We start from the raw sequence: 12,322 nt of genomic DNA, 5'->3' as shown, positions 1-12,322 counted from the left end.
CTGAGAAAAACCAAATTATGACTAACGAAAATGCGGACAAACAATACATTATGACTTAAAACTTTATGGGAAACAATAGAGACCCTGCGGAATTTCATAGGAACTAAATTTTTCATACTAAACTGAACTGTCTCCCTATACGTGAGAATAACAGCTCCCTCTTGAAAATGATTATATATTTCTGGTCGGGCTTTACTTACATACTATAACACACAACTTTATGCGGTTATGTGATGAGTAATAGTATATAGGTGCTTTAATTTCTTTACAGTACATATGGTGCTACTTTACCACACTAGTGCGATAATTAGCACATTACGTAACTATGTGGGTCGTTAATTTAGCGGACCATATGTACTTTAAAACGTCGTACGATACATGTGCGAATAGTTAATTAGCAACTCGTCGATTTAAAACACTCCCTTCGGAAGCGTTTTAATTTATCGCCGCTCGTTTCGAATTTACTATTAAAAGCCCCGGACAACTCGTAATTGGGTAGATTATCTATAGGTAAATTTCTCGATGGGCTACAACGGGTTTAATGAAATTTTTAATCAATTTCAGATTCAGAGATTTACGAAGGAAACTTCGATTTAATTAAACGCCTGTTGATTTTTAACTAGCAATTTCGATTAATTTGACATTCGACGGTCAACCAAATATTTTGGTTTAAAATATACTGATGACATGACTAGAATCTTATACCTTTAAACAAGCAATTCTTGTATATATATTTATATATTTCGGGGATCTCGGAAACGGCTCTAATGATTTCGATGAAATTTGCTATATGAGGGTTTTTGGGGGCGATAAATCGGTCTAGCTAGATCTAAATATCTCTGGGAAACGCGCGTCTCCCAGGATTACATTACAATAATAAGACAAATCATGTAATAGAATACTTAATACAACTTAGTTACTCTGATAAAATAAAACAAAAACACCGCTAACATTATTTATTAATCTGCAATAATATTACTTAATGTAATTATAATACTTAGTTTACAACAACAACAATACACGTAAATTTTTAAGGAAACGCATTTTCTGCTCTGGATATCTTGGCCATCCACACCGCACCGCCAACGGCCAAAGCCTGAAAAAAAAAACATTTTTTATTTAATAAAACTTTATTTTTCTTTTTTTTTAACTTTTTGGTTGTAATTGTGGTTAGAGTATGGCCGAATTCTGCAGCTTGAACTTGAGGGAGTTATGTTGATATAACTTGTGAGACTCTACCACCATATGGCCACATATCTGCATTCGCAACAGCCATTGAAAAACTCGTTTACCGTATCCACGCGTGCTAAAATTCCAAATCCAAATTCAAATTGATTTCTCAACGATATCTTTACGGAGTTCCTGCCCGGGTAGCCAACGTGCCTATCGTTCATGCTCCGTGGCGAACGAAACGCTACTGTCACAGTCGCACTAATATAGAAGAATGATAGAGAGAGATGACTATGCTACGCTACTGAGTGTTGCGCGTTGGCTACGCGGCCTGAGGTCTTACTGTTACTTTCTAAATCTCATAATATACTGAGTGAACGAGGCGGCGTAACAGATTTTTTTTAAGCAAACTGGCATTTAGAATCTGCCTTCCCTTGTAAATGCCTCAATGACGCAGTACATTGTAGGTATAGTTCATTCGTGTTATGGCCAATTAAGAAACTAATTATTACACTCAAGCAAGGTCAAAATGAATCAGGATGGTGATGGCCATGGTCAGAACGGTAGAAGTTTAATTTAAGTGCCACCGGCTTGATGTGCTATACTATTAAGTACGTACATAAGTATGCTCTACATGGTGATTTTTTTATTGTTTGATCATACTCTGATCGTACGATTCCCACCGACCGGCTGGAGTCTGGCCGCGCAGGAGCGCATGTGTAATGAAAAAAATGTGTCTAAGAAAAAAACGTGGCGCTGTTCTGCGCCACGCCATATGTTTTGCGGTCACTGAATTGTCAAACGTAGACTTTTGACAATCAGAGATACCGCAAAATGTATGGAGCTCTACAGCGCCACGCCATCTCGTTTACTTGTCAAATTCGAAGCACGAAATTATCTTAGATTTTACACATCTTACTCAATAAATGTATATTTGCTATACATTATGTATGGCAGAAGCGATGGAGTTCCCCTCAGACTATTGTCAGACATAACAAAATCACTCTGTATAGGTAGTCCGTCTAAGCTAACTTTGCACCGACTTGGATAGAACGTGATGAAGTGTCATTATAAACGTTGTACATATTTTCATAGAAATTTGACACTAACGATGACATGGCCACACTCTGTCATTAGGATTGGATAACCGCCTGATATAAGGATTTACTCTGCAAACCTTAAGCGTTTCAAGGTCAGTACCTACTACTAGTATTTACTAAGGTAAATGTTGGCTACATTGACCATAAACATGTTAAGTACTTATCATTTGACTACTTGTCCATTATGCACAGCAAAAGGGTCAGAAATTTTCTTAGTATGGACAGTGGTATGAGTTAAGGTTGAGGTTAATATGTGTATTTCCTGAAGGCATCATTAAATAAATGGATATTAAAGCCTAATTCTCTCGCTGGACTATTTCTTAAAAGATTTATGTCGAAAGCCTTAGTAGAATGTACCCAAATCGTTAACTCTTCTACTGTATTGTCCACAGAAATTAAGAAATTAAGTATTCCTGAACGTTTTTGACCCAAAACTGTGTAATGCCAAAGCATGAATAATCATAGGCCACGAGGAACTAGTTAAATAATTATGAAAAGCGATAACCTAGTTACTTTACGTATTCATTAACTCGTTACGATATACCGCTATATCGTTTTAATGAGCAAAGTACCGTCGATTCGAACTTTACACATTTTTTTGTAATTTGCATTTATCCATTCATGCGTGTAATAAGATGTACTGAAACTTACATGAAAATGGAATTTAAAAAACGATTAGATCTTCCATATTAACACATTCACCGCCGAGCTACGGTCGTAGCGCTACGTCGTAGCCGATAACATGGATTTCCCGGTTTGTTGCAGGAATGCTAAGTTAATTTCGTAGCGCTACGGTTAGTAGTTAGTAGTAGTAGTTGTAGTGGTATGAAACTTGCACAAAAGACATAAATAATTCTGAAAGAAAAAATGTGTATAAAGACGAACTTATCCCTTTAAGGGATCTCTTCCAGCTAACCTTAGAAGTCAGCAGTCGTATATTGCTTTCGTAACACCAAAAACATGTTGTTAAGATTTTAAAACTTTAAATGTGATAATGTAAACCTACTTGAATAAGAACCAAGAAAACGCCAGCCGCCTCCACATGCGTTTCAGTCTACGCACCAATCACATGTGGGGTGGAGGGCACTTTTGTATGCTGATACGTAACTTGGCACATAAAGAAGAATGTAACACCCCTGGAATTGCAGGCGTCCAAAGGCTACGGTGACCGCTTACCATCAGGTGGGCTGTGTGCTCGTCTGCCACCGACATGGTATTAAAAAAAGGTGCAAGACCTGGTTCTGTATGCTGACGTAATGTTGCACATAAAGGTCTAATTTCCCAAGCATATTAGTAGCCCAAACAGAAGAACCTAATGTGAAATATACTTGGATAAGTGATAAGTACTAAGAAAACGCCAGCGGTCCCTATATAAGTTGCTCCCGCATAACCCCGTCCACGAACCAAGCGCCTCAGCACATCCCGTTCTATAGGCACTCATCACTTTGCACGTGAAGGTAGTAATAGCACCGAACACGCGCTTACAGCTGACGGGCAGATCTAATATAGGTGCGTATTAGTAGACTAACATTAAGAAAAAATCAACGTGATAAGGTAAACCTACCTGAATAAGAACCAAGAAAACGCCAGCAGCCCCTATAGCTCCCGCGTGACTTCGTGTCCACGCCCCAAACGCCTCAGCACACCCTGTTCGGTACGCTGACGTCACATTGCACGTAAACGTGGCGACGACACCAAACACGCGGTTGCAACAGCTGACGGGAAGACCCTGGCTGTCGAGGGTGTTGAGGTGCTGGAGCCAGTCGCTGGCGTTCAGGACTCCACAGCAGGTGAACTGGAAATGCAAAAAATACTTAAATAGTGGGTTCTTAAGACGTACTTACCTACCCAGTAAGAATAATTCAGAGCTGTTACTGCTGCCAACTTTTAGTATGTTGTTGGACATGATACTGGGACTCCAAAACTACCGATGCTGGGAGATAGTCGCGCAGACCATCTACATCAGCGTAATTACACTAATTACATTATCACGCAAACCTACGTCACTGTCTCCCGGCTGTTTTAAGCCAATATCATGGCCAACAATATATAAAAAATTAGTTGCGGTTACTGGCTCTGAACTTTTTCTTCGACCATTTTCCATAAGGCATAAGACTTTTATGAACAAAACCATACTAACGTCTTCCTGTACTTCGTCCCACAGCTTAGTAACCTCGTAGTTCTTGTTGGGTCCGTACAGGTCCATGGTGTTTTGCAGCTGCGTCTGCACTAGAACTGTGGTATGGCTTTTTAGCGCGTAGCCCGCTATGCACGCTGACAGTTGGAAGATGAACATTAGGACCATGGCGCCGGCAAACTGGAATGTGAACAAAATGTATTTGAAAAAAAAAAAACCTTAGTATATATCAAAGTGACTGCGGTCAGTTAATGTGGCTTAAGTCCGTAGAGGATTTAACAACCGGAGTCGCCTTTAAGAGCTTACCCCTCTGTCAAAAACCTCAACGTACAAATAGCCATACATTTAACGTGCCCCTCCTCCGCAAAAATCGGCGGACTGTTTTGTAGAAACAAGGCGTCTCCAGTTGTTAAATCCTCCAAACTTAATTCAGTTGAAATTCTTTGCCAAGTAATTTCGCCTGGCGACTTGAGAGTACAGATCTCAAGATTATTAGTTCTGTATTTGTATGATTCGGTAACAATTGCCGTACATTGCTGCCTGCTGATCCAAAAAGTAAATATTGACGCTAGGTTCCGTTGTTACATATCTACCGGGGTGAAATAGGCCCGCAATTGAAAAGAGGGGAAAACACATGGTTCTACGAATCGATAAGGTAGATAAATGCGTCATGTCTTTGTGTAAATATCTACTCTAATTTATCACAGAGATATCGAATGTATCATCATATCATCAATGATCAATACTGTATTGATGAATCACTAGAGTAAATGTGTTAATGACCGTAATTTGTGGGTAACAGTGTATTTTGAACGCATTTAGACCATGGGTGGTAATCCTACAGATGTGCTACAGGCGTGCGCCCGTCAGGGACAGAACATACCATACCATACCATACCATACCATACATACCAAAAACAACCTACGTAATGTGGTCGGGTTTTTTGTTGCCCACCATAAAACATACTAAATTTACGGTGGGGAATTAAAAAAAGCGGCCAAGTGCGAGTCGGACTCGCCCATGAAGGGTTCCGTACCATTTATGACGTATTAAAAAAACTACTTACTAGATCTGGTTCAAACCAATTTTCGTTGGAAGTTTGCATGGTAATGTATATTATATATCTTTTTTAGATTTTTCATTCCGTTATTTTAGAAGTTACAGGGGGGGGGGGGGACACTTTTTTTCACTTTGGAAGTGTCTCTCTCGCAAACTATTCAGTTTAGAAAAAAATGATATTAGATACCTAAATATCATTTTTGAAGACCTATCCCTAGACACCCCACACGTTGGGTTTGATGAAAAAAAAATTTTTTTTTTTAAATTTTATGACGTATTTAAAAAAAAACTACCTACTAGATCTCGTTCAAACCAATTTTCGGTGGAAGTTTGCATGGTAATTTTTTTTAGATTTTTTATTCTGTTATTTTAGAAGTTACGGGGGGGGGGGGGGACACACATTTTTCCACTTTGGATGTGTCTCTCGCGCAAACTATTCAGTTTAGAAAAAAATGATATTAAAAACCTCAATATCATTTTTAAAGACCTATCTATAGATACCCCACACGTATGGGTTTGATGAAAAAAGATTTTTTGAGTTTCAGTTCTAAGTATGGGGAACCCCCAAAATTTATTGTTTTTTTTTCTATTTTTGTGTAAACATCTTAATGCAGTTCATAGAATACATCTACTTACCAAGTTTGAACAGTATAGCTCTTATAGTTTCGGAAAAAAGTGGCTGTGACATAATCGGACAGACAGACGGACATGACGAATCTATAAGGGTTCCGTTTTTTGCCATTTGGCTACGGAACCCTAAAAATGAGACTCTGACAAGGACAAACAATAATAGCGCTTTCTCTCCTAGTTCTACTGAAAGATACATAATAAGACTATCCCGTTCGGTAATTTCCCCTCACCGCTCATGCCTGATCCAGTTATACTAGATTCATGATTGAGACAATATAAATGGTGTACCTAATCTTGTTTTCTATTTGTCAGTTTTGCAGATTTTATTTGTCTGAGCAAAATCCAATCAGTATTGCAGATCAATACATGTATGTGTAACTGCGGGGTGAGTGTAACTGGCCTTAACGCAAGTAACAAATGTATAAATTCTCAATAAAAATTAATCAATGAGGAAATGCCTATATTGAAGGCTAGACACACTTATCCCCCAGTCACACCCGTATTGACCCTATCCAAACGATCCCCGGGTTTTGGTGAATACACTTACATTATACCTGGGGCTCTAATGAAAAAGGGTACAAGTCACGAGCAGAACCGGTAAAAAATTATATAAGTTCCATATAATACTTACCCATTTTTCACCTGAGCTGCGCGAAACGCACCCCTTTTCACAGTAGAGCCACAGTACGTACAACAGATTTTAAAGTTATAGTACCTACAGTCCCATGACTCCCATGCAATGATCTTACGCATAACAAAGCTCACAAGAACATATACATTTGTCACGCTTTTGGCCCTATGTCTATGTATATAAGATTGCTTTGCGTCAAATATTTTGCGACCCTTTGAGAGCTGATCCTGGGCTTCAAAGGAAAAGCTATCGGATGCAGCCGAAATACCGCGCTTCGTTATATCTAATAGTATATATTAATCGTTTACGCTCCGTGGCGAACGAATCGCAACTGTCATTGTCGTACTATGGAAGAGAGATAGAGAGAAACTACCGTATCGTACGTATCGTATCGTAAGTAAGTGTAGTGAGTTATGCGCTTTTGTCTCGGGCGATGCCGCTTGGCACGATTGTTCCTAAGGTCAAACAAAGCCCGATACCCACGCCCGGCCCGCCGGCGCCGGCGATGATTTGGCCCGGTAGCCACGAGATCGTACCGTGCCTACCCCAGAAAAAACAGAACTACCGGATTTGACGAAAACGCTATGTCATAAAAAGTTACTGTATTAACAATTTAACACTCTCTTTTAACATAAGTTACTGTCAGCAACGAAACTGGGTATTAAAAAAAGTTGTCAGCAACTTATCTTATATGTATGCAGATTTGTATACAGCGTAAACGTTACATATTTAAAGCGTAACAGCACATAATAACAGGGCGGTCAACCATCATCGAGCATCAGTGTTACGTCGCAAGGTTACCGCAATTACGTTTAATTATACAGCTCTAATGGAAGAATGCGCACATGCGCCGCAGGTACAGACAGCATTAGTAGCGGATGAAAATACCCCTCAAAAGTAACTGGGACTCCTGAGGACCTACCGCGAACACCGAAGTTGGCAAATCTTTTTCTGTGACTCTAATTAAGCCTTAATTGGAGTAAAAGAGAAAGTTTCGCTGTATAGGCCCTCTATACCTATATATTATCCCCGGGCTGCCTTCCCCCACACAGTCCTGTCGCTCTACTGCCCCAGAGGTATAGAGCCTAAAAGGCCTAAAAGTAACTAGAAGCGAACCAAGCTAACTCTGTATCGCCTTTGCAGTGTGGTCATGTCATCATCTACTCAAAGGTTAAGTGAAAGATATCCCTCAAATTTTTGTACAATAAAGAGTTTACTGTTACAACTACGGTTAACTACTACTAAATGTCAAGTTTCTATGAAATTAGGGCGTTTAGAATGAAACTGTCACACTTTGTTCTGTTACTGTTGGTTAGATTAGACGGACTCTACCATTCTCTAATAGCCTTAAAATCCGAGATAATTCTTTTTGTGTAAAACAATAAGAATGTACAAATATTTTGAACTCAAGACTAAAGAACAGATACCTATATCTCTATATATAAAACTAAATATGTATTAAATAATAGTAGTTTATGTGACTGCTACATAATAAAAGGCATTAAAATACACGAGTGTGGGTTTAAGAAACGAACGAAGTGAGTTTCTTAAATGGACCACACGAGTGTTTTAAAGCTTAATTATGTACAGTTACATATAATATTTTATCTACACACATAAACTTTCTATGATTTATTCACTAACCTCATATTAGAGCGGACATAATAAGGGCATCGTCTTCGAAATATCTTTATTATCGCTCATTTTACACGAAAAATTTGCTATAGTTCAACAAAAATAATTAATTTTATACTTACAAACTAATAAAAAGATAAACTGTACGTCAAATGGCGGTAAATGAAAACTTATTCACGCATTTCACGCATCCGTAGTTTTTTAACCCACTTCAAGATTTCAAAAGAGGAGGTTATCAATTCGGTTATGTTTTTTTTTTTTAATGTTTGTTCCTCCATAACTCCGTCATTTCTGAACCGATTTTGAAAATTATTTTATACAGATTGGTCCCGTTTTTATCAAAACTCAGTGCTGATGATGGGATCCATGAGGAATGGAGGGAACTCTTCAAATGTGAAAGGCATACATACCTATAGTGATTTTTGTATTTTCTGTAACAAATCAAGCATTTACATTTAAAAAAGTGACGTTTGATGAAGTAGAACTGCTGATGATGATCAGAATGGAACTCTTCAATGACGCATAGTACACGTTTGGCGATTTCTCCTCTTCGCTGTGTTTGTTAAGCAAATTAGATTTTCAAGACAAATTTTTGTCAAGTTCGAGTTCTGACGATGGGGTCCATGAGGCCTCGAGGGAACTTCTCAAATGTTAAAGGCATATATATAGTGATCTTAGTATGTTCATTAACAAATCAAGTATTTACATTTGTAGAAGTGACATTTGATGAAGTGGAACGCTGATGATGAACAGAATGGAACTCTTCAATGATGCATAGTTCACGTTTGGCAATTTGTTCTCTTTGCCAAGCAGTTAGGTTTTCAAGGCACATTTTTATATTTCTATCCTATTTCGTTTTTTTAATAATTATCTGGTGCTTTATTTCATGCATGGTGTGAAATAATTTATCTTAAATACAGTCGAATACCCTATTGCGGGTATCTAACCATAGGGCAAATCTGAAATTTGTCAAGGTGGGTGCAGTGGCAAAAAAAAACATGTTACCTCCTTTTCTACATAATTAGGCGTAGGACGCCGTCTTTTTAATTTCCTTGTATGAAATCTAAATCAACAATAATCGTTCTTTCACCGGTCTCCCTCATTGAAGTCGGTTTTTTTTTTCTTAAAAATTATTCTAAATTCATAGACAAACTAGATCAGGGGGCCGATTGCTATATCGTTCGATATCAACTAACATGCGAGATATGTTAAAATTGTATGCAATTGAAATTTCATTTCGAATAAAACCTCATCTCGATTGATATTAGAATAGAGGTCAAATCAAATTGCTTTTTTTCAGAGATGTCCGAAATTTGAATGTCATTACCAAATCGATTTTGATATAATAATGAAGCAATTATCTACAATATTTTCACAGTTAAGAAATTTGTTGAGAACAGTTCATCGTAATGTTGACTATTATTTACGGATTTTGAAGGCATAGAGAATTTATGATATGTGTGTAGATAAAATATTATTATTGGATGATCTTACACAAATCGACCTATTCCCACAATAAGCTCAATAAAGGCCTACGGTGTGGGTACTGCACGACGATACATATCATAGATATACAATACAGATAAGTATTTAAATACATAGAAAACATCCATAACTTAGGAACAAATATCAGATTTAAAAAACACATATAAATGCCCTTACCAGGATTCGAACCCAGACCTCCTGCTTCATAGGAGGAGGCCGTTATAAACTAAAAGAGTACATAAGTAATAGTACCGCTGCTCTTGCCGACTGTACATGTTTGGTGGAGGACAAAAGGTCAGTAGCGATAATATTTTCTCGATCTCAAAACAATAACAGATAAAAATAAAAACGGCTGCCAATAATTCTATGGAGCTATTTTTAACCACAAAAATAATATTTAAAGCATAAAGAAATGTTTTAATTTTTTAAATGACATTTAATTACTGCCAGGATGGAAGAATCTAAGTCTAATATTTGTTATAAACAAGCTCCCTAGATGTTTTAGCCCTTTAACGTTCAAGATTTTAAAAAATACACGGTTCAAGCCTCATCGCCTTTCCTTATTACAAAAAAGATGATTTATATGGTGTTTTTTTTTGCTATGAAAGAGTGCCCTATAAAGGGTTAATAAGTGTATAAATATTATTAATAATCATAATACAGGTGATCCCTACTAATATTATTAAATGCGAAAGTAACTCTGTCTGTCTGTATGCCTCTTCACGCTTAAACCGCTATGATCAATTACAGTTTTACCTATAGTTTAGTTTATTTACCTCTCAATACAACTTTCACACATAATGTAAAAGACATTTATGTATATAAAAGACATTTACGTCATGTTTTATAGAGATCGCGATTAATAATTAAATAGCAATTTAATATTTATAGAGCTATGTAAAGCTAGCACAAAACAATTTCATATAATTATATTTGAAAGGCAATTGAACCCACGAAATTTTATGCCTTTCCCATTTAAAAATCTACGCGAAACTGCTTACATATCGCTAAGATCGGGGCAAGGACGAACATAAAGAAAAGATAGCCATAAAAAGGCTGTATACGGACGTGTGCTGTGTTCTGAAAATTACGTGATTCATGGCCACCATCCTCATATCGTCAATATATTGAATGTCAAGCGGTTATCACGAGACAAGTGGTTGAACGTGATGAATTGTTTATCATTGTGTGCTCAACAGTCATCTTTCTTTTTATGGACGGAACTTTGCAACCGCTAGGTATATTCTTTTCCAAGCAAAAAATAAAGTTTAACAGCGGAAACTTTTTGGACAAAGTTGCTAGGAATTTTATAGACGACCAAACAACAGCACGATAAAGTTAAAATGTTTTACGAATTTAGGCAAATATGGACGATATAACCGTCACATAAGATTGAGAATGCCTAGCGTTTATGAGCACAACACGGCATAATTTAAAATAGATAGCTGACATTTCGTAATGAAAAGAGGCCAATGTTTCTGAAATAGCTGAAGCCGATTGTTTAATAAGTTTTGTTTAAGAAGTTTAATAACTTACCGCCATTATTAAGTAATAGTTTTCCGAATAGGCTCCATAGAACCCGAAGAAGGCGATGAGGAAGATGATGACTCCGGTGGCGATGCAAAATGCGGGTAGAGAGAAAAACCTCTCCGAAAGGAACTCGTGGTACCCATTGTAAGCGGACTGCACGGAACTTCCCACCGACAGTATTATTATTCCACTTATCTGAAAAACCACTTCACGTCAAATTACTTTCAACACTTCATCCAGAACTGCGTAGTTTACCTAACTTACCAGGAACAGGAAATTCACTGTTATCAAAGAATATTTAACACTTGTATATATTTTGTTCCACATTTTGTACGAGCGGCCGGGCGTCGTGACAGTCACTACACTAAACTGCCGTATAGTTTTAGCTAGGTCTGGTATTTTTATCACTATAGGTAAGTACCTGATCTGTTGATAAGGAAAGCAAGCGGATTTATCTCAGTCCGAGCTCCTGTCACAGGCTTTTTTCCACATATTATGCATAATTCATCAATTGATTTTTAGCGAAGCGGTTTTTCAAGTTCAAAATGTCACTGCGACGCGCGGTGCACTGGATTATATAGGCGATTCGAACTCAATTGATCATAATTGTATATTTTTAACTGTTTGTTTTGAATGCTGAAATACGACTGGCGTTTCAAGCGATAAGAAACTCCTTGGCAAGAACAAACCAGTACAATTTACATAATTATCTGCAACACACTGTATTAGCAATGGCACGTGCGTTCGCATGAGTAGGTATTAAGTAAGTTTTCAGGCTCTAATAGTTCAGTAGGTACATGAAGACACACTTACCTAGATGCATATTTGTGGATCTTATCGCAATGCAATAAGGGTTACATTGTCTTCGAGGACATATTGAAAGTTTAAAGATACCGCCACGCCATAGCTGCTTTTAGAAAATTAGCTCACAGCGCACATGTTGA

The 12,322-nt window shown here is 37.6% G+C and overlaps 1 protein-coding gene and 1 long non-coding RNA gene across 2 annotated transcripts in view; one reads left to right on the top strand and one right to left on the bottom strand.

The window, feature by feature from the left end:
• The window catches only part of LOC133521176 (uncharacterized), a 293,381-nt gene that overhangs the window by 24,535 nt on the left and 256,524 nt on the right, over positions 1–12,322 (top strand). The gene's annotated exons all lie outside the window — the stretch shown is intronic.
• On the bottom strand, positions 943–12,050 carry LOC133521168 (CD63 antigen). Its single transcript, XM_061855980.1, has 5 exons — positions 11,643–12,050; positions 11,385–11,573; positions 4,411–4,587; positions 3,835–4,065; positions 943–1,096 (listed from the first exon to the last, which is right to left on the bottom strand). The coding sequence occupies exons 1-5, from the start codon at positions 11,703–11,705 to the stop codon at positions 1,031–1,033; spliced, it is 726 nt and encodes a 241-aa protein (XP_061711964.1). The 5' UTR covers positions 11,706–12,050; the 3' UTR covers positions 943–1,030.

The sequence above is a fragment of the Cydia pomonella genome, chromosome 9, assembly GCF_033807575.1.
Source record: "Cydia pomonella isolate Wapato2018A chromosome 9, ilCydPomo1, whole genome shotgun sequence".
Taxonomy (NCBI): domain Eukaryota; kingdom Metazoa; phylum Arthropoda; class Insecta; order Lepidoptera; family Tortricidae; genus Cydia; species Cydia pomonella.
Note: the sequence above shows the minus strand (reverse complement) of the source record. Positions and strands in the feature narration are given on the sequence as shown.